Genomic DNA, 23633 nt, shown 5'->3' with positions numbered 1-23633 from the left:
AAAAGGCGCTGACAATGCTGATGTGGCAGACTATACGGACCTGCCCACAAATCGATCTGACATGCTCACGTGGGCAGTACGGATTTCTTTGAAAGCGATGGTTGTTGTTTTGCGCTAGCTTTTGGAGGCCACATGTTTTTAGACTTATAGCTTTTCATGCATTGCTTTTAGAGGGCCAAGCCTCAAGGGACTTTAAAAATGTGGCAAGGGCTCTGGGCTTAGGATCTGTAAGTTGGTGAGAACTTTTGCTGCTTCTACTTCTTCTAAATTTTAGGCCCCTCGGCCGGTTCTGCAGGTTGGCTCAAGTCTTTAGTGGTTTGACACATCAACAGTTCGTGACAGTATGCATAATTACCTGCTCACTACAAATACTAACATGCCCCCTGGAAAGCGATGAGCTGGCCTCAATTGCCCAAGCTACTGCCGTGTGCCAAGCTTGCCCACTACCTACACATAAGCTGTGTTTCTCTGCCGCTTGTTGGTTCCGCCAATTGATGCAGTTCCACGCTCCTTCCTAAATGTAGGGCTTTTGCCGATGGTAGGGAAAAGGGAAGTACCACCAATTTCTAGTTTATGATGCAAAACTGAAATTGTCTACCAGCTAAGTTAATGAATGCTTCAAAAATAATTCTGCTTGTGTCACAAGACGGGCACCACGTGCCAATAGAAAAGAACAGACTGAACAGACTTTTAGCACTTTAATAACAACCGAACTGAAAGAGAGAGACGGCACACGACATGGATGTTAGACTTACACCACTCTGCTGCTTCACAGGTCTAGGACATACTTGTACGGCTAGTATGTCTCTGGGCTGGCCACCCATAGTCTAGATTGTACCTAGTCCAGCCGCCCACTTTTGTCCGGGCGTCCACATATATTTCCATATATCATTTTTTTGTTGGGTTGTGGGGATTTTTATCAGGCCTTGCCCTACCTCCACTTGGGCACCTATTTATGGGGCCAGGGGGGTACCCACTTCCACATCTCTCATCTCACAGAGATGGGTCTTCTGCTCATGGTAGCCATGGGGGGCTAATCGGCCCCTCTTGAGTCTTCACCATACCTTGCGTTTGTGTCTCCTCTCTCTCTCTCTCTCTCTCTCTCTCTCTCTCTCTCTCTCTCTCTCTCTCTCTCTCTCTCTCTCTCACGCGCACTCTCACATGGTATCAACAGCTTAGGCTTTCCATGGCCTGGGACAGCGCATCTCCGCATCAGGTTCTCCTCCCAAGATCAGCATAACCAGCGTTTTCATGCAAATTCTGCCAGCGTTTTGCAAACAACCAGGTGCGTGATGAGATCTGTGTTTTTCGTCGCAAAGGATCCCCCTCCACCTGCGTTTTTGCAGATCAGGTCAGCGTTTTTGCATCAGGCTGCTAGCGCTTCACTTCTGGGATCATTTCATCGCCGGAAACCTCCTCTGCTCCATCCGCTTTTTTGGGTTTTGAACCCATTTTCGGCGGTTTTATTGGTCACTTTGTGTCGTTGACACCTTCCACAAGTTGCTGGGCACCTAGGGTACCCATCAAGCCTTTGTTTTTTCAGGAAACAGAAGGTTTGGGTGCCAACAAGTGCAGCAAAAGTGGACTACAAATTGACCTGCGTTTTTGCAACAGGAGGGCGGCGCTCAGCTTCTAAACCCCGGATCTCGCCACCACCTACCCGGCTTTGCATCTGGTGCATTTCCGGCGAGTATCCTCTCCGTCTTCACCAGATTTCAGCCATAACCCCTTGCTGTTTTCTCTGTTTTCAGCCCATCTGGGGCAATGACAGTGATTCACCACCCTTCCCATACTCCTCTGCACCGCTCCGGACCATGCCGGGAGCGTACGAGCATGCTGAAAATCACTGGACAGCAGCGTTTCCATCACCTTGCAGTTGTGTCTTTGGATGGACAGCAGTCACATGGCTTGTGTTTTTCACAGAGGATGAAGTTACCGCCTGCCAGGACACCATCCGGTGGTGGTCCATGCGGTCTCTCAGTGACTGCTGCAGTACACGGTATCTTCGACATCGGCTTGATCATCTACGGGCGTATGATCTTTGGGAGATCCATTCATTCCAGCCATCATTCGGCGGTTGCACACTCCAGAGGGGGTGGTGACTTGTGGTTTGTTTTGGACACACCTATGCACTCTTCAGAGGAGTTCACACGAGATATGGCCATGCTCATGGCATATGGGATTCCGACATTCCCAGAGAAGACACCACCATCTTGGGTGGACAGACACTTACCACTTGACCTTGACACGTCATATCACTTGCTTACATAGGAGCATCTACATGGACTTAGGGTGAGGATCTTGGATCTCTTCTTGGACAGGTTCATTGCTTGGATCTACAAACTGGAGTGGGACTTCAGTTCTTTGGACTCTCTTGGAGAGTTTACCTGCAAGATGCGGGAGATCAGGCATCTCGCGATTACATCGCGAGTCACTCGGAGCTTGGCTTGGATGGTAGTGCAGTTGCTCTTCTACACTTCTGATCATTTGGATTGCTACCTTCAGAGTTACTTACACTCACCCTCGGTAACCTTACAGCAGACTTATCCCCGACCTAGGCAGTAGGCCACTCCCAGCTCATTCACATGAGAGCCACACCAAGATGTGGTTTGGGGTGGCGTTGTTGGCGCGGATTCTGTTTTGGTTGACACCGGAGGATTGGAGGCAGGAGATACAGGAAAGACGGCGCAAACAGATTGGTTTTTGGCCTTTCCTCTTCTCAGAGGTTCTTCATAATGCAGACTTCTTAGTCTGGCTGCCCTACTTCTATAGGATGATCACGGTGTAGACAGCTTGGTCTGACCACACCTCTTCTTAGAGGCCCTTCACAGCGGAGACTGTTGAGTCTGGTTTTCCCTCATCTTGGATTACCCTACCTACTGACAAGACACCATCCGGTGGTGGTCCAGTGCAGGCTGCTTAGTCGGGCTTTCCTTGATTCGGAGGACGTTTACTGTTCAGATTACTACCTCTGGCCTTCCTGGAGTTTTACACAACTTAGCCACCTGGCCACACTAGGTTGCACGTTCATGCATTGACACGCTTCGAGTCATTCTCATGACGGTTCCTCGGCTTACTCCATTTTCTCCAGACGGTTTGACTTTAGACACCACAGATCCTATTGGGCAGGACACTTGTAGGTCTATTGGCACTTATTTCACGACAAGGAGTTGTTTTCACACTCACTTCGGGACCTTCACGCGATACCTTCACACTATCGGCGGAGTACAACAGTTTGCTACACAGCTTGTGACGGCACTTTACCACAGAGATTTCTTGGCGGTCGGGACACCCTAGACTCTGCTGCAAACATCGTAGCAGACATCTTCATCATTTGTCTCACACCTTCGGCTTCATACTGTTTGTTCAGCATCAGGTGCTGAGAGGGGGTGTTATACTTAATCCACTCAGCTGCTTCACAGGTCTAGGACATACTTGTACGGCTAGTATGTCTCCGGGCTGGCCACCCATAGTCTAGGTTGTACCTGGTCCGGCCGCCTGAGTTTGGGGCAGGCCGCCCACTTTTGTCCGGGCGTCCACATATATTTCCATATATCATTTTTCTGTTGGGTCGTGGGGATTTTTATCAGGCCTTACGCTACCTCCCCTTGGGCACCTATTTATGGGGGCAGGGGGGTACCCACTTCCACATCTCTCATCTCAGTGCTCACAGAGATCACACATCTGATTGTATTGGGTCTTCTGCTCATGGTAGTCGTGGGGGGCTGATCGCCCCCTCTTCACCATACCTTGCGTTTGTGTCTATACTCTCTCTCTCTCTCTCTCTCTCTCTCTCTCTCTCTCTCTCTCTCTCTCTCTCTCTCTCTCTCTCTTCCGCACACACACTCACAACGGAGTGGCGGAATTCCGCCCCAGAGAGTATTGGCCCCAAACCTTGGCACCCCTTTCGGTATTTCTTTATATTGCATCAACACAGTACAAGCCAATACTCCACGCTCTGCACCTTGTCCCAAAAGAGTGCCAAAGAATGAGCCCTAACCTCATATTTGAAGGCCCTTGGCCATTAAAAGCAGTTATAGTGAAAAGCTTCAAACTCAAAAGCAACTGGCCCAAAAGCTGGCGCTGAAAATTAGCCAACGCAAATCACGAAAATGCGTATAGGTTGTCAGCGTGAAACACGAAAATCCATACAGGATGCCACATCAACAATCAGCGCAAAATCCAGGTTGTCCGTACAGCTACCACGTCATCAGTTTCTACGCAAGTCTTTGTGTGTGTGTGTGTGCGTGGGTCCTGCTTTATTTTATTCGCTTGTGTCACTTGGGCCCCATCGGACGGGTCCCATAAGTTGGTAGGAACTTCTTCTTCTGTTGTTGCTTGTTCTTCTTAGGGTTTTAGGCCCCTTGGCCGTGATCTCAAGGTTGGCTTTGTCTTTCAGTGACTTGACATGTCAGCAATTTGTGACATCCCCCCTTCTTGAAAGAAAGTAATCGTACGTGATTACAACATAACTGCAAAACATCTCAAGTTAGCTCAAAAATGATCATTCCGAGGGACAATCAGTTCGCGCTTTTTTTGTTAAAGAGTTGGCTTCTTTCGTCCAAATCGGAACTCTTGATATTCCGGCATAGTGAAATTAGCCATCACACCCAGACCACACTGATTTTCCACGGGTGTCTTGATGCACTAAAATTACATACCCAAGCAATTTCATCCAATTAGGAATATCCAAAGGTTGGAACATCACAATGCAACACAAATGCTCACATATGCATGTTACAAGACATAGAAACATTAAGTCGCCGATGAACACTCCTCCCGCATAACCTAACAAGGTCCGGGCCATGAGCTGTTCAACGACTCCCTCATCACTCCTCCCGCAAATAACCTAAAAAGGTCCGGGCCATGAGATATAGAGGCCTTCTACAACCAAACGCCCCCAGACCGCAGCCTGTATCGTTTGGAGGTGCTGAGAGTAACGCTTGCTCAGACTTCTTAAAAATCCCCCCGTAATAACCATCCAGGTCCCCGGGCCATGAGTACAAACAACACTTTTCAAACATTCAATACTCCCCCCGAAAATAACCACAAGCGTCCGGGCCATGAGTATGAATGAGAAAGCATTCTCAAACATCATTTGTCACTACTCGACCCGGGAGTAAAATCACCAATCATTGAAACCAATATTAAAACCAGAGTCCAACAATTCAAATCGGCACCAAGACAGGTTCAAAACAGATACCATCCATTTCTGTTGCTAAATTGGCTTTATTTGACAGAAAAATAATTCTGAATGAATTATTGGATTTATAAGTGAGAGGGTTTTCTCGCTTGGAACACCAGGAAAAATAATTCTAAATGAATTATTGGATTTATAAGTGAGAGGGTTTTCTCACTGGAGACATCCGAGTACAGAGTATTCCTAGTGTGTCATTGAAAGTAATGACCGGAGCACTGAGAACGGGAATATCTGTAAGGCCACCAGGAACAAGTACTTCTGATGCGTCACATCGGATGGGTGACAGGGAGCATCAGAAAGAAGTATCCGACCATCCGGGAACGGACATCTCTGACGCGTCATAGGATGGGTGACATAGAGCATCGTAAAGGAGATTGTACCGTAAGTTTGGTAGGAAAGGACTAGGTGATGGGTATTTCTCATGCATCACAAAGGTGGGTGACGGGTGCATCGGAAAGGGGATATCCATAGTCGAGAGGAAATCCGAACTGGAAAGAGGAATACGCATAAAGACGCAAGCACAAGAATAAAGATGGGTTCTGAGAAGCTTTTCTTAAAAAGCGAAAAATTTGAACGAGTTTTCCGGGAAGAGCAAACGCTTTCCCGCGAGGAATCTATGTCTGCATTGCATTTGTGCATGTGGTTGCATCCAGGGACGCCTGGGAAGTGTTGTGAAAAGCATTGTTTTAAACTTATAAGGTTTTATTGAGTTTTTGGGTAGGTTCAGACCAATTTTAAAATATGCCGGCCGCCCACTTAATAAGTGGACAGCCACTTAGAAAATAAAGCAACAAAACCAACGTGCGAATTCTATCTCCCTATTTCGGGTAGAACAGAAAAAAAAAAACAGCCACGATCTCCACGCGAGCAGCTATTCGTGCCGTGGTCAAGGAGCTATAAAAGCACCACATGCCTTCACTGAAAAAGAGGTTACCAATGTCAGCAAGAGAAGACTCTACCGCTAGATAACGCAAGAGATCGCGAGACTACGAAGCACGGAAGTCGCCTTTCCCGCGCAAGAGCGACAGGTATCTATTGTGGATTCGCCATACGAATTGTTGTCACGTGTTTGCGTGTGAGTTTGCAGGTACTTCATCGCGAAGGCGAAGCGAGAAGGCTTCGGCCTACGCTTGGGAATTCCGGGAACGGAATTCGGAAATTGTCTGCGGAGTCTCAACTCCAAATACAGACGGAAAAAGGATCGAGAGCTCGTCTCTCGGATTTCCCTTACGGGAAGGAACGACCATCGAGTCAGAGATATAGAACGGAGGGGTTTTCTCCGGTTCTTGTGCTTGTAAAAAGATTCTCCCTAATAAAGGATTCTCTTTAAGGTGGGGGACCAGCCCATCTTCCGGTCCCCAGTATTGTGTCGATCTTCTCACTCTCTCTCTCTCTTTCTCTATTTATTTCTCTCTATATCCTTTGGCTTCAGTATGAAGTGATAAATTCTATTTATCCGAGTATATTTTATATTGTTATGCGCTCCCGTTTGTGACAGTGGTATCAGAGCATGGTCTCCTCTCTTTCTCTGTAAAGGAGGACGATTCTGGGAAGATACGGGAAGAAGCCATGACAAGCCAAGAGAGAAGTAAGCAGGCGGAAACCGAAGTCTTGCAGGAAAAGCTCGCAGAGTTGGAATTTTTTTTTTCCTCTCTGCAAAGAAGTCGACACAAGACTTGGAATTTTCTGAGAAGGCGACAAGAGCATGATGCTCAAGAACCTATAGAATCCAAGGAGTGGAATGCTCGAGATCCTTCAGAATCTAGAAAAAATATCCATGAACATCAATCCAGAACCATAGCCAAGAAATCCCGTCATTCCGGGAAGGATATGAAGGTCTTTAGACCTCAGAACACTCCGGTCAAGTTTGATACTTTTGAGGAAGGCATCCAAGAAGGTTGGGATCGGTTTGCACAATATGAGCACGAGCGAGTCATGAATTATGTGAATGAGTATTTGTTCACTCTTTCCAAGGTGGCTCCACTCTTGAACCTCTTTGAGGAAGAAACGATAAAGAAGTTTAACGAAGGACTTTTGCCCAAATTTTGTAAACCCATCTGCAAGATACTTTGCAGCAGATGGTGGAGTCAGCAATACATGCTGAAAGTGTACATCTCAGTGTACATAGAATCTAATCCCCACAGTGGGACGGGAACCATTGAACACAGAAACAACGAACTTCTGTTACCTATCCTCGAAGGATACGTTGCTATCCGGAGAAAGTTTGGAGTAAGGGAATTCAATCTATAACTCCTGAGATTTTGAACAAAAGACCCTCGAACTTTAAGTGAGAGGGCAGGTCTTTGATCAAAGTTAAATCTTTGAGGAACTCATCAACTGCGTATTGCTTTTATGCACGAGATATGCACATTTCTAACCAGGACAATCACTCTCGAGTGTTTACGAGAGTAGGATCAATTTGAAACATTGTTTTCTGAGATGAATTGGTTTGCTCAACTAGCAGAGAGGTCAACTATTGATCTAGTATCTGGTAGTTCTCCAACAAATTACCTGCTATTGCGGGTAAGACGGCAGAAAGGAAGGAACCATTCCGAGCTTTCAACCAAGAAAAGCTTTCACTAAGCTTATGAACCAACACCCCCTACCCGGTAAGGGAAGACATGGTAGTGCTTTTCGCACAAGTCAATGAACACTCTCTTTACGAGGGAAGGAACAAGTGACGACTACGGCCTGTGCTCGAGGAATCCAAGGATTGAAATCCTAGTTTATTTGATGAGCGGGTTTTGCTTTGAGATTGAGCCAAAGGATCGTCAGGTTGAGCGTCTTCGCTCTAAGGATCTTACGAAGGGAAGGTAATTTCCCACGCTCACTGAAACTTATGTACACCTTTGGGTACATGGATAACACACGAAGATGCAGACCTATGCCAAGGTGGGTCATCTACCAGGAACTAGACGGGAGTTTGTTATACTCTCTTGAGCGCCTTTTTGTGCACAGGGATACTCCAACACGAGAATCTCTATTTGAGATGTGTTCGGTAGAAGGAATTTGAGTTTCTCTAAGGAGAAGACGTTTTCTAATGGTCGTTGATCATTGAGTACGCTATGTGCTTTTACCATTACAGTAGCAACTTTTGGTTGCGGTATATGTTTCTCCATGAGCAAGTCAAGTAGCATTTACACGCTGCTGGAATAAATTCGAACTATTCTGTTCGTAAGAATATAATCCGCCAACCGTTTCAAAATGGTAAGAATTACATATGGGAGAACATCCCTGAGAATCAAAGAGGGATCGCCCTATTGTGAACCGGGTTTGAACGTACGTTCAGAAAATGCTATGGCTAGAATCCTATTTGCCTGAAATTTTGCAAGGCGTCATTGATGCTCGCAAGATGAATCAACTTTTATGATTCTGTAAGGAAGAGACTCTAATGAGTGTCTAGAAAACATTGCTGATGGTAATAACTCGCAGGAGGAAAAAAAAATTGGAAGGAAGTGCCGCCGTGCACAAGGAATCTTCGGATTGGAACCGTCCGCCTACGTTGAGCGACGGCCCAGAACAAGAACCTTCTTTAAGGTGATCGCAAATTGTGAAAGAAAGACATCGAGCTTAATGTTCTATGATTTGGACATTCCCTATGTGGGAGGACACAAGAGGTTTAATACCCTCTGGACTAACAGCGCAAGGTTATGCGCAAGGACATAGACCTAGATTGATTTCTAGGAGGATTATTCTTCTCGAGATTGAGAAGGTGGAATTGAGTTAACAGATTCTCGGATGAGGAAACTTCCAATCTGTTGGAAAGACGCGAATGACGAGTTCTTACATGGCTCGTAAGTTTGATGATTGGTGAAGGATATCCTCGAGATACTAGAGAAAGGACATGAACCGGTAAGATAAGTATTGAATTCTTGAATTTTGTTTAATATAATTTTTAAGTTCTCTTTTGAGAAAGGACTAGCTCAACTCACCTTTGAGCAAGATTTGAAATTTTCCGGTTTCTCCACGACAGTTCAGTTGGACCTCTACAGTTGAGGACAACTGATTATAAGTGAGAGGGATGTTGCTCAATTGGCTTTATTTGATAGAAAAATAATTATGAATGAAGTATTGGATTTATAAGTGAGAGGGTTTTCTCCCTTGGAATACCACGAAAAATAATTCTAAATGAATTATTCAAATTTTAAGTGAGGGTTTTTCTCACTGGAGACATCCGAGTACAGAGTATTCCTAGTGCGTCATTGAAAGTAATGACGGGAGCACTGAGAACGGGAATATCTGTAAGGCCACCAGGAACAAGTACTTCTGATGCGTCACATTGGATGGGTGACAGGGAGCATCGGAAAGAAGTATCCGACCATTTGGGAACGGACATCTCTGATGCGTCATAGGATGGGTGACATAGAGCATCGTGAAGGAGATTGTATCGTAAGTTCGGTAGGAAAGGACTAGGTGATGGGTATTTCTGATGCATCACAAGGTGGGTGACGGGTGCATCGGAAAGGGGATATCCATAGTCGAGAGGAAATCCGAACTGGAAAGAGGAATACGCGTAAAGACGCAAGCACAAGAATAAAGATGGGTTCTGAGAAGCTTTTCTTAAAAAGCGGAAAATTTGAACGAGTTTTCCGGGAAGAGCAAACGCCTTCCCACGAGGAATCTATGTCTACATTGCATTTGTGCATGTGGTTGCATCCAGGGACGCCTGGGAAGTGTTGTGAAAAGCATTGTTTTAAACTTCTAAGGTTTTATTGAGTTTTTGGGCAGGTTCATACCAATTTTAAAATATGCCGGCCGCCCACTTAATAAGTGGACAGCCACTTAGAAAATAAAGCAACAAAACCAACCAGCGAATTCTCTCCCTATTTCGGGTAGAACAGAAAAAAAAAAAAACGGCCGCGATCTCCACGCGAGCAGCTATTCGTGCCGTGGTCAAGGAGCTATAAAAGCACCACATGCCCTCACTGAAAGAGAGGTTACCAACGTCAGCAAGAGAAGACTCTACCGCCAGATAACGCAAGAGATCGCGAGACTACGAAGCACGGAAGTCGCTTTTTCCGCGCAAGAGCAACAGGTATCTATTGTGGATTCACCATACGAATTGTTGTCGCGTGTTTGCGTGTGAGTTTGCAGGTACTTCATTGCGAAGGAGAAGCGAGAAGGCTTCGGCCTACGCTTGGGAATTCCGAGAACGGAATTCGGAAATTGTCTGCGGAGTCTCGACTCCGAGTACAGACGGAAAAAGGTATATTGAGAGCTCGTCTCTCGGATTTCCCTTACGGGAAGGAACGACCGTCGAGTCAGAGATTTAGAACGGAGGGGTTTTCTCCGGTTCTTGTGCTTGTGAAAAGATTCTCCCTAATAAAGGATTCTCTTTAAGGGGGGGGGACCAGCCCATCTTCTAGTCCCCAATACTGTGTCGATCTTCTCACTCTCTCTCTCTCTTTCTCTATTTATTTCTCTCTATATCCTTTGGCTTCAGTATGAAGTGATAAATTCTATTTATCCGAGTATATTTTATATTGTTATGCGCACCCGTTTGTGACAATTTCAAACAAATTCCAAACAGGATCACCAAGCAAGTTCTCAAACAGAACTCAAACTTCAAAAGCAATCTTGACATCAGCCGAGCTCGAAAAGTCGACTGACCTTCCATCCTGAACCCTGCACCAAAAATTAGGGTTAAATTCCTTCCATAAGGTCGTAGCCGACCAAAGCATGGTCCATCAACTCTTGGACAAACAATCTTCCTCTGGCGGCGATGGTAGTCCCATAGCAATCACACTGAACCTCCAAGGTTTTTCGCTAGAAAGGAGACACCTACTGAGAGATGTCACGAAATTTCAAGCAATAATCTTCTAGGGTTTCCATGGCAAGCATTTCAGGATACCCCACTCTGCCATAAGTTGCACTCCGTAGGAAGATGTCAGAAACCATATAATTCAGGCAGAAATTTTCTTGAAAGCTTGCCAAGTGCTTGGAGTATGCGGCTTGGTAGCTATAGACCTCCATCACTGCATGGCAAGGCCTCTAAGAAAAACAGCAACTCGAAGTAAATCTTGGATCCTTCTCTTGCAAGTGATCTTTATGGCTTATGCCCTATAAGACATGAGCGGTGCAGACGGGCGCACACAAAGTGCGCGATGAAGTAAGGGTAGGAGTGGCTAATAAGAACGGGGTCGGGACCCGAAGATACTTGAAATAAAATTCCAGTAGACTTTTGGAAGCCCTGGTTTGCTCTGTTTTCTCTTTTGTAGGACCAGTATGCTTTCAAAAAAGCACACGCTTGATGCTCTGATACCACTGTCACAAGACGCGCACCACGTGCCAATAGAAAAGAACAAACTGAACAGACTTTTAGCACCTTAATAACAACCAAATTGAAAGAGAGAGACGACTCGCAACACGGAGTGGTGAAATTCCATCCCAGAGAATATTGGCCCCAAACCTTGGCACCCCTTTCAGAATTTCTTTATATTGCATCGATACAGTACAAGTCAGTACTCCACACTTTGCACCTTCTCCCAAAAGAGTGCCAGACAATGAGCCCCAGCCTCATATTTAAAGGCCCTTGGCCATTAAAAGCAGTTACAGTGAAAAGCTTCAAACTCAAAAGCAACTGGCCCAAAAGCTGGCGTTGAAAATCAGCTAGCACAAATCACGGAAATCCGTACAGGCTGTCAGCGTGAAACACGAAAATCGGTATAGGCTGCCACGTCAGTAGTCAGCGCAAAATCCGGGCTGTTCGAACAGCTGCCACATCAGCAGTTTCTGCGCAAGACTTTGTGTGTGTGTGTGTGTGTGTGTGGGGGGGGGGGGGGGGGGGGGGGGGGTCTTGCTTTATTTTATTCTCTTGTGTCACTAGGGCCCCATCGGACGGGGTCCCATAAATTGGTAGGAACTTCTTCTGTTGTTGCTTGTTCTTCTAGGGTTTTAGGCCCCTCGACCGTGATCTGAAGGTTGGCTCTGTTCTTCAGTGACTTGACACGTCAGTAATTTGTGACACCCTGAGGCTCCATAGGCACACTACAACTTCCCAAGACTCAGCCAAAGATTGTGTGAGAGGGCCTTAGCTGCACAGCTAGTCGTAGAGTTGACGAATGGATTGATTATTGAGTGCTCTAAGTGCCAAAACTGATCGTTGATGCCCTTAATGCAATCGAAGCATGAAGCTTTGAGTGTACTCTGTAGGAATCCCCAATGATTGAATTGGTGTAGCTCTCCAAGTTTGAGTAGAAGCTCGAGTGGATGAAGCAAGTGGACCTCCTTGAATATCTCCAAGTAGAAGATGCAAATGCAAATGATGAATAATGAAAATCCTAATAGAGTTTTATTAGAGCTACTCAAACTTTAGGATTGAGTGCTAATTAAGCTAATATCCTATGATACCACGTTAGTAATAGGTACTATAATCTAGAGACATGATGATGCTTAAAGTACATGATGGAATATACAATGGCCGCATATGTTGCTAAATATAGAAGTGTGTTAAAAAGACATTATTGGTGTAAGGTGCAGCGGAAGTGAATGTTGAACTTTGCTCAAGATGAGTGCTCCGAACTGTGCTCAAGGGTCTCCTTTACTTACGGAAGGGAGAGCCTTCCGTTTCTTTAGTGAGAGAGTGCAAAAGATCACAAATAAGTGGTACACACTGTGAATGAAGGTGCAGAGACTGAGAGATAGAGAGAGAAGAATACGACACCAGAATGTTGTCAAACCCTCCTCCAAGGGCCCCTCTCTCAATGGCGAGAGAAGTCTTTGCTATTGATTGCACAAATCTCTACAATGGTCTAAATGCAATGGTCTTGCCGACAATTTCGACGACGATGATGGCGACGACGAGACGGGCTGAAAACTGAAAACGCTAGGGGCTGAAATCTGCAAATCTTGTATCTGCTGAATTCTGCCTCTATGTCGGTGACAACGGCGATGACGACGATGCGACGACGACGCGCTGAAAACGCAGATGCTGAAATCTGCGAATAGTGGGCTGAATCTGCAAACGCTGGCTGATTTGATCGTGCGGCGAGGATCTGCTGCGGGAAGGTGAGATCTGCGAGGTACGGAGTCTAATCGATGAAAATGCAAACGTTGATGCTGTGGGCTGAACTGTCACCAAGAAACTTCAAAATGCTAGGTGATGCAGCAAATCTGGAAACGCTAGAGGAACTGCTATCGTCAGGCTGATCTGCATTTGTTGAAAAACGCTCGCTGGTCTTTGGTGGCCAAAAACGCTATGTTCCCTTGCCGGTCTTGCTGAGAAGGTGCACTGCCAGATGGTATCTGCTCTCTCTTTTGCCAGAAAGTGCTAGCGCTAGTTTCTTTATATAGTAGCTTGGCCAAATTGCCCTAGCTATTTTGTGAACAAATTCACTTATTAATAATAAGTGAAAAATGGCTAAAATAGGGAAAATAGGTTTTGTGCACTCTAAAATGCTCCTGATGGAATCTGATGGTAATGCTGATGATCATGTTGTGTGCAACCAGAGGATATGCATCTACTCTTAAGTGCCTGGACATGCACAGCCTGCGAACAGACTCATAAAGGTGCCAGAACACTTCCTAAGCTAAATGAACCCTTGTCATGAAGTAGCTTGTCCACATGCACATAGGGTTACATGTGCACGTGACAATTGGATGTCATATATGTACGAGAAGGTAGAGAGAGGAAAAAGGTACAAATGGATATACTTTCCAAGTGCATGTGGGAAGTGAGGTGACTCAAGGAAATAGTGCAAGGTCCCTCATACAAAAGTCAAGGGTAAAAAGCCTACTAGAGCAAAAAACCCCTTGAGTTATTTATGCTATGGTTTTGTCCATGCTTATAGGATTTCTTGTCCTCCATCAATATCCTAAGGTCGAGTGCATATGCTTGATTCCCAACAATGTGCAACAACTGTGGATGTTGGCAATTGGGAGTACTAGCAAAAAGGACAACTATAGGAAAGTCAGAGCTAAAGGAAAGCATGCATGTATCTAAAGAAGTACACAGACAAGTGTGTCAAGTAGGTAAAGGGGTAGGGAAAGAACACTAAGGGGAAAGGACCCTTAGTGTCCTTTCCCTAGAATCCAATGACTGCATGGCTCCAGCATGGCGACCGGAGAAGGCCGGGAGCCATGCGGGAGCTGGATTGCCAGGGAAAGGACCCTTTCCTCGCTGCCAAGGGTCAGGGGGAAGGGGGCCAATACTAAGCCCCCAACTGGTAATGATGAGTGACAGTGGTCTCTGAGGACACTTGACAATGGTGCTCTAACAATGCTTCTGCACACTCTGCATGGATTCCAGGGGCTGACATGGCAACTAATGAGCAATGGCGGAGAAGTGAGATTATGGGTGCTGAGGTATCAGCAGCGCAATTAATTCCTCCTGCTGATTTGGATGCCAATGATTGGCTTGCAGGCTGGAATGGCGTCCGACATTCCGCAGGATGAGTTGACGATCGTCCAACAGTAGTGTTGGAGATTCCGGCCAGTAATGGACAGTAGATGGAGGGCGAGGATGCTCACCCCCCCAACCTTGACAGATGCATACTAACATTACATGCAACTATGCATCTTGTCCGAATGCACAAACTCATTTTTGTCTATTGAACTCATTTCAGCCTGTACTGGACCTTAATATAGCCCTCTTTCTTTCTCTCTCCCTCTCGTGCCTATATACATGTATGTGTGTGTGTTGCATGTACATTTGTGAGCATGTGCATATTGTGCAAGTAGGAATGCTAATGTGTGCAATGGAAACAATAAATACAAATCCTGAGAAGAATGGCAATGTGCTGGAATGCTATTGCTGACTTACCAAAAGCCATTTGTACTGATTTGACCCTCGATCAAATTTTGCATATGATCCGAGCATGAGAATATGCGAACCAGAAACTTCAAAAGAGTAGTAAAGGTTTGAATCTGAACCACTCTCTTTGTAAGGCATTGACCAGCGCATGTTGTACGCTCTAAATGGATCTATTAACAAGGGTATTCTTTCAATCTCATGATTCCCTTGCGTAACCATCCATGGCCTCGAGCTAGCTAATGGTTCAACAAGCTGTCCAAAAGAATCCCAAAGAGGTTGATAATAATCAGCATAAGATAAATCCCCGGGCAATATCAGGACATCATAGTCTGCCTGTTGAATGTGATTCAATGTTGCAGATGTCCACTCTGTCTGGCCGAGATCACCTGTTTTCAAAAAATCTTAATAAAGTTACTATTAAAACTATAAAGTCCCGCCACACTCACCTTACAAGCAGAATGTGTCACTGAATTATTTTCGTCCTCTATTAAAATTACAGCAGAAGCAGTAGTTTATATTTCATGTACAACTCTGTAGTTGGGTAGCTTAAAAAAATTTAAATCAGTCTCACCAGCAATTGCAAATGTGATAGGAATTTCTGCACCAACAGGTGGTGGTGTTTTGAAGCTGTACTCTGGCCCCCCCCCTCCACACTTGTAATAATACAGAGTACTTGCCTCCAAGGGGCCAAGTAAAACATTGTGCACCTGACCAGACTTGTAGAGCAAAAAACTGTAAGATTCACTAGTCCCTTCTGCATATCTGTCATATAAACCAGGTGTTCTCCCATAGTCAACCCTAGAAATACCCGTTGAGCCAGATGTGACCCAAGAGACCTTCATTTGATATGGCCCTGCCAATGAGACATGTACCTACTTACACAAAACTCACTACTCAATTCTCTCTCTCTCTCTCTCTCTCTCTCTCTCTCTCTCTCTCTCTCTCTCTCTCTCTCTCTCTCTCTCTCTCTCTCTCTCTCTCTCTCTCTCTCTCTCACACACATCTTCACACCAGCTACAGATCGAGATTGGGAGATACAGCGGAGTACCAGCAGAGGCTAGGACATGCCCTGTGTGACATCAAGCCTGAGACAGAGTTGCACTACACATGCCACTGCCCCGTCTACTACGAGATACGAGGCCGCTTCCATTGCTTGTTCAGAGAGGGCTTTGGACCATTCTCTAGAGTCATGCGGTACGAGGAGGATCAGAGATGCCTGGGTTTGTTTTTGCTCGAGTTGCGTAGACACAGAGAGAGCTTTAGCCAATCTCAGAGACAGATCACAGACTTCTTTAGAGCTGCCACTGGACACCCGGAGGAGTTACTACCACAGCAGAGCTCGTCGCTTTACACCAGAGGCATATTGATCGAACGAGCGACTGAGCTGGGGAGATCCAGACGCCCACGAGTGCGGAGGACTACACAACGTCGACAGAGGCTGCATCAGAGGATCCAGGTCACTTTGGCTCGACATGCACAACGCCCGGTCAGACTACAGACCATGGAGGAGATTGATGAGATCCGCCAGCGACCGATGCTGGATCTCCTATGATCTACCTATCCCAGCTAGCTGTTTTAGCTGCTTAGTCCACACCCAGCAGTCTAGGATTCCATAATATTTTATTTTGTCATTTTGTCATCTTGTTACTCTGACTTTGTATCAAATCCACCACATTGTAACTTTCTGGTCTCATAGGTCACTTTGGCCTTTTGAAGACGTTAATATAACATTTCATTTCATTTCTCTCTCTCTCTCTCTCTCTCTCTCTCTCTCTCTCTCTCTCTCTCTCTCTCTCTCTCTCTCTCTCTCTCTCTCTCTCTCTCTCTCTCTCTCTCTCTCTATTTTGGATGATGACATATGGGAATTCTCTAGAGATGGCGACATTATCATTCTAGGGGATTTCAATGCTAGGATTGCCCATCATCAGACGGTATTTTATGATACTTCAGAGGAGATGCTGAGAGAGTTGGATACTGTTGAGACGGGCCTATCCAGAATATCACAGGATGGGGAGCATACTGAGTATGGACGGCACTTGATAGACATGGGGACTGCACATGGATTGGCCATCTTGAATGGCTTACAGAGATTTCCCGATGCGGGAGGCTTAACATGCTTTCCACACAGACATGGAGCCAGCACGGTAAATTACGTCATGGCACAGCCAAGCCTCATATCTAGTATATAGGATCTCACAGTTGGGCCTAGACCTGTTGGGGTGGCAGTGGATCATGCTATTGTGTGGCTAACCATCTCTTTCCAATTCAGTGTAGCACACATGTCACAAAGTGATGACGTGGCTACCGACAGCAGAAACCCTAAAAATCCTGCAAACCCTAATTTCTGGAAACTCTAGCCCTAACTACTGGCTGGAAACCCTAAAATGGCTGGAAACCCTAAAAATAGGCGTCCATGCCACGTGGCAGCAGTGTACGCATCCGGAAATCACGGAGGTGGGGGAAAAAAGCACCCAACGATGCAAGTCCTTGCTTTTTGCTCCACGCTGATTTGAAGAGAGAGAGAGAGAGAATGAAACTTGCTTTCTTTTATTAAAGCCACACACACACACAGAGAGAGAGAGAGAGAGAGAGAGAGAGAGAGAGAGAGAGAGAGAGAGAGAGAGAGAGAGAGAGAGAGAGTTTGTGAGCGAAACTCTTTGCTTTTAATTTTTAAGCTTTTGGGGCTCTGCTTTTGGGCATCCCTTGTAACCTTTAAATTAGTGGTTTAGGGCTCATTTCTCAGGGCATCTGGACGCAGAGTCTGAGAGTGAAACCCTAACCTCTCTCTTGTACTTTGACATTGATTTAATACATAAAGAAATACCGAAAGGGACGCCAGTCTTTGGGGCCAATATCTCTAGGCACGGAACTCCGCCGGGCTAGTGCAAATCTATTGTGATCTGTGAATTGTTTTGAAGTGGTTATTTGGTGCTATCGTGATTGATTCTTGACTTGGAGTGTCCACGTCTGTTACAGTGGTATCAGAGCATGGCCAATTTCTCTTCTACGGGAAATCCGTTCCCCAATTTTTTTTCCGCGGCACCTATGGCTTCACACAAGGATCAATCGACTCCCTCTGCATCAGGAGATGCGGGCAGGGATCACAACGAAGATTACGGCACAAAGTATGGCCCGCCTTGGCCTACTCAGGCGGAGCGACGAGAGATGGAGCATCATCAATTGATCGGCGATGCAACAAAGATGATGCTCAATTTTGCGAAGGACCCAAAATTTGCAAAATATATGAGCGAGACTTCTTTTCAGGAAGTGCACAAGCAGTGGCAGAAAACCACAACACCACCCCCGAAACCCGCTCTCAAGAAACCTTCTGCTCACAAGAAATATTCAGAGAAGGAATTGGAAGAGGTGGTTGATGCACGGATTGCTCAGCTTTTTGACGCGCAAAGAAATCCAAAAAGCACGGCAAAAAGCAGAAGAAGGGCACTGACTTCCCGGGTTATTTGGATCGTCAATCGACATTTGACAAAGCAAAGAAACAAAAGAAGCATGTTCACTTTGAAGGAGTACCCAGTTCTTCTTCTTCTTCTTCTTCCGACAGTTCTTCTAGCTCTTCAGATTCGAGCGAAGAAGACAGAAAAGGCAAAAAGCGAAGCAAGAAACAACGCTTCGGAAAGGGCAAGAAAAAGGCAAAGAAGTCTAAATCTCGCCAAGTGGACTGACAGTTCTACTGAGGACTCGTCTACAGACAGTTCAGACTCCGATGATGGAAACTTTTATGCGAACAAGAAGAATTTTTATAAAGCCAACCAGTATGACTTTCTGGAAGATAAAAGCAAAAAAGTCCAAGAGTTTAAGAAAGGTGGCCACTCGATCAAATTTGATACTTTTTCAGGATACTCAGATGCATTGAAGGCTTTGTCTTTTATATAGCAGTTTGACATTTTGCGGAAGGACGCTACTTAGAGCACTCCAAGATTCGAAGAGCTACCTCTTACTTTATGGGGAATGCTCGAACTTGGTGGTCCACGCTTCTTTTAAACAAGACTGCGCCAGTTAAATGATTGAAATTTTAGAAGCTTTCTATTTCTTCTTGGCTGACGCAAGAGTATGAACGCGATATACGAGCTGCTTGGAACCATCTTCGGATGACCAAGAGGGATACAGTGGATGCTTACTGCGAGAGATTTTGGAGCTCTTTTCTACCCGCCTCTTCATTCAAGAAGATCTCGTTCAGAGAACAGATTACCTTGGGTCTACCTACAGAGATCCGAGATCACTGCTTGGAACAGAAGTCAGCTTCTATTCAGGAGTTGATCAGTCATGCGAAACGGGGCATTGCCATTCACTCTGGCAGTCTGACCTATCCCACCGATGAGGTCATGACACAACGAGCCGAACAGACTTCAGCGAATGAAAGTAGAAAGAGAAAGAGCAATCCAGAAAAGAAGGATGCACGACCAAGCTTACTCATGAGGAGAGAGCTCGCTTCATCAGGGAGGGGAAGTGCTTTGGATGCGGGGAACATGGACATATCTCCGCGAAGTGCCCTAACAAGGCATCGAATGAACAAGATACAGAAAGGCCAGAAACTTCTAAATCAGCTGAGAGACGTGGCAGAAAAGGCAGATAAAAAGCAAAACTGGTACCACATGGCGTGGGACCTGCACCGAATCAAATGAATGAAAGTACAAACTTTGCCGCTTTTAGGGCAAAGTGAAGGATCAGGAAGCTCTTTTGAAGGAGCCAAGGCCAACTTCTTTTCACTTGAAATTGGCGGCTCGATTTGGAATTACGCCCAAAAGACTGACGCCACAGGCGGAGGTAGTTCGACTGGCACCCGAATACGAGATGTTGCCATTACAGCGAGCATTGGCAAACTTCGTTTGCAATGACAGGGGTGTTCAGGGCACGCGAGTGACGTTCTACTCGGAATCCCTTGGTACCACAAGAACTACGCCGTGGTTGACTATCAGGCCGAGAAAGCGACTTTGACAAATGAAGGGCTTAGAGATTGTACTTGATGAACTTCAGTTTTTTTACTCATTCTTTTGGGAGAGAACTGAACGATGGATAAACGTCGAATATGTTTTGACCTGAACAAAAGAACGCCAAGATTTTTCTCCACACTCACGCCGATTGCTTCTTAGAAGGCCTACCAAGCGAGTTACCACCTGCTCGTCCTAAAGATCATACCATTGATCTGATACCTGGAAGCACGCCACCGAACCGGCCACCTTACCATGTGAGCCGAGCATAGAATGAAGAGATTATGAACCAAGTGAAAGACCTCTTGCAAAAGGGTCTTGTCCAGCCTAGTACTTTACCGTATTGCTCTCCAGTGTTGTTGGTTTTGAAGAAAGACGGATCTTGGAGAATGTGCATCGATTATAGAGCTCTCAACAAAATCACCATCAAGAACAGATTTCCGATTCCTAGGATCGATGATATACTCGACAGGTTACAATATCATCGACAGGTTACAGGGATCCTCATGCTTTAGCAGGATTGATTTGAAGAGTGGATATCATCAGATCCGAATCGTGCCGGGAGATGTCTACAAGACAGCCTTTCGGACTACTTTTGGGTTATTTGAGTTTTTGGAGATGTCTTTTGGCTTAACCAATGCTCTTGCGACATTTAACCGGATGATGGACAGGATTTTTCGAGAGTATAGACTATTTGTTGGCACTTTCTTTGACGACATCATTGTTTTCTCCAAGAATGAGGCAGAACACAGAGATCATCTGCTTCAGGTCTTTCAGGTATTACGAGATCACAAGTTAGTGATTAATGCAAAGAAAAGTGAATTTTTCCTACCAGAGATACACTTTTTGGGACACATTGTCTCAACAGCAGGAGTGCAAATGGACCCGGCCAAGATAGAGACTATCCGTGATTGGCCCAATTTGAAGAATGTCCATGAAGTTAGAAGCTTCTTGGGACTGTGTTCGTACTACAGGCTGTTCATACGAAAGTTTGCAGAGGTTGCTTCCCCTTTGCATGTCTTGACACAGAAAGGAGTCCCTTTCTCGTGGGGATCCACAGAGGTGACTGCTTTTCGGACATTGAAAGAGAAATTGACTACGGGGCCAGTTTTGACTTTGCCGGATTTGCAGAAGTCATTTGAAGTATATTGTGATGCTTGTGGTCGTAGTCTGGGTGCGGTCTTGATGCAAGAAGGCCATGTCATTGCTTACAAGAGCCGATTGTTCTCTAGGCCGGAGATGACAACACAGATATATGAGAAAGAGCTTTTGGCGGTTATCCATGCTCTTACTCAATGGCGGGATTACCTACTCGGAGCGGATTTTACTGTCTTTACAGACTATCAGAGTTTACGCTACTTCTTGTCACAGAAGCAGCTTTCGGAAAAGCAGATGCGGTGGGCGAACATCTTGTCACAGTTTCACTTCCAGATTGTCCATGTGCAGGGACAGAAGAATGTGGTGGCAGATGCTTTGTCTCGAAAGCCATTGGTTCTGGCTATTTCCGTGATACATCATAGGAGCTTCGAGGACATGGTCGATTAGTATGCCACAGATACAGATTTTGCAGATATTTTCACACGGATACGGGATGGGAAGACAGTAGTAGGATACTCCATTCGGGAAGGCTACTTGATGAGAAAGACTATGTTGTGTGTTACACAGCTGTTGAGGGAAAAGGTTATGACTGAATGCCACTGTCCACCTTTTATGCTTCACCACAGCATTGCTACCACCATGAAGGGGGTAGAGAGATACTTCTTTTGGCAGAGACTCAAAAAGGATGTGGAAGAGTTTGTGTGCAGTTGCTTAGTATGCCAGAAGGTCAAGTTTGACAGGCATAAGGCACAGGGATTGTTACAACCTTTACCCATACCCACCCACCCCTTGGAAAGTATTGCAATGGATTTCATTTTTGATCTCCCGAGAACACAGAGTGGTCACGATGGTATCTGAACTGTTATTGACAGATTTAGCAAACAGGCTCATTTCATTCCAGTGAAGAAAACAGTCAAGCCAGATCACTTAGCGAGATTGTTTGCGGCCCAGATCTTCAGATTACATGGCATGCCTGAGACGATTGTCTCCGATAGAGACCCCAGATTCACGAGTTTGTTTTGGAAGGCAATTTGAAAGAACATTGGCACGCGCTTGCAGTTCTCGTCATCGTTCCACCCGCAGACTGATGGGCAATCTGAGATTGCAAATTCAGTGGTTCTAGATTTATTGAAGTCTTACATCTCTGATCAGAAGACTCAATGGGAAAAGTACTTGCCTTTGGTGGAATTTGCCTACAATAACACACACTCTTCGACGGGGAAGGTGCCATTTGAGATTGTTGAAGGTTGCTGCGAAGGTTCCACCCTTTCTAAGCACGAAAGATAAGATCTTTGAAGCGGATGAATATACACGAGATTTGAATACGGCGTTTGCCAAGGTTCGCGAGACTTTGCAGAAGTCTCAAGAACGACAGAAAAAGGCAACGGATCGCCATCGTCGCGATTTGAAATTGAAGGAGGATGATTGGGTGCTCTTACATTTTGAGAAGACACGCCTAAGAAAGAAAAAGGGAAAGGAGAGGCTTTTTCCAAATCTCAGTATGCGATACTACGGACCTTTCCAGATCACTGAAAAGATAAATGATGTCTCCTTCCGATTGAAACTGCCAGATACTTGGAGGATTCACAATGCATTCCATGTGAGTCTCTTGAAACCTTTTAAGGGTGATGTGCCTGATGATGGGGAGCCTAATGAGCAACCCAAAGTGGAAGAAAACGAGGAGATCCTTGTTCCTGAACAGATTTTGGCACATAAGGATACGAAGAATAAAGGTAAAGTCCGAAGGCGGTTCTTGGTTAAGTTCAAGAACTATCCTGCATTGGATGCGAAGTGGATGGAGGAGGAGGACCTAGTAGATACTCCTCAGATTGTGAAACTTTACCTAAATGCTTTTGGTTTAGCATAGTCTATTCCAAACGAAACCCAGAATTCAGCTTGGCCGAAGATCTGGTGCAGTGGGATGCACAAGAGGGGAGTCACTCCACTCCTTTGTCAACAGATGCCTTGATTTAGATACTAGAGTCACTGATGTCTCTTTGAGCTTCAGGGATACTGACAGCTGACAGTATTCTGTCATATGACTTTAATGAAATGGAATTCCTGATTATGATATTGATTTGTTCTTGACTTCTCTTAAGTGCAGGAACTGATAGACGAAATGACTACAGCATTTTGGTCTGATTGATCTCGAATAGACATGGTTGCAATACGAGTTAGTCAATCGGATATCGATGAGGTCCCGATTGGACCTAGATGTGATTGCTAGCTACATTGCCGATAAATCATGGTCTAAGATCCGAATGAATGTTGAATGTCATGTGATCTCCTGTGATGTGACTGTTGATTTGGTACATGTGCTAGATGTGTGTTCCTAGTACGTAGGTACTAACAGTAAGAGTGTGCTAAGACAGTTTATGGCTTCTGTCGGTTTTGCAGGAGTAATCACGGTCGATTACAATGCTTTCAAGAGGGGGGTATGTCACAAAGTGATGACATGGCTACCGACAGCAGAAACCCTAATTTCTGTCAAAAATCCTGCAAACCCTACTTCTGCCAGAAACCCTAATTTTCAGAAACCCTAATTTCTGGAAACCCTAACCCTAACTGCTGGCTGGAAACCCTAAAAACAGGCGTCCATGCCACATGGCAGCAGTGTACGCATCCGGAAATCACGGAG

General features: G+C 45.5%; 1 protein-coding gene across 2 annotated transcripts in view; it reads right to left on the bottom strand.

Moving 5' to 3' along the window:
- Positions 1 to 23633, bottom strand: part of LOC147448612 (purple acid phosphatase 18-like) — a 78770-nt gene that overhangs the window by 11225 nt on the left and 43912 nt on the right. For both annotated transcript variants that reach the window (XM_086521178.1, XM_086521179.1), the window contains exons 2-3: positions 15523 to 15823; positions 14961 to 15337 (exon numbers count right to left, since the gene is read on the bottom strand). In XM_086521178.1, coding sequence (XP_086377304.1) covers positions 14961 to 15337; positions 15523 to 15823 — 678 coding nt within the window. The remainder of the gene's footprint in view (positions 1 to 14960; positions 15338 to 15522; positions 15824 to 23633) is intronic.

This window comes from Adiantum capillus-veneris, chromosome 10, assembly GCF_014529385.1.
Source record: "Adiantum capillus-veneris isolate H3 chromosome 10, ASM1452938v2, whole genome shotgun sequence".
NCBI lineage: Eukaryota > Viridiplantae > Streptophyta > Polypodiopsida > Polypodiales > Pteridaceae > Adiantum > Adiantum capillus-veneris.
Note: the sequence above shows the minus strand (reverse complement) of the source record. Positions and strands in the feature narration are given on the sequence as shown.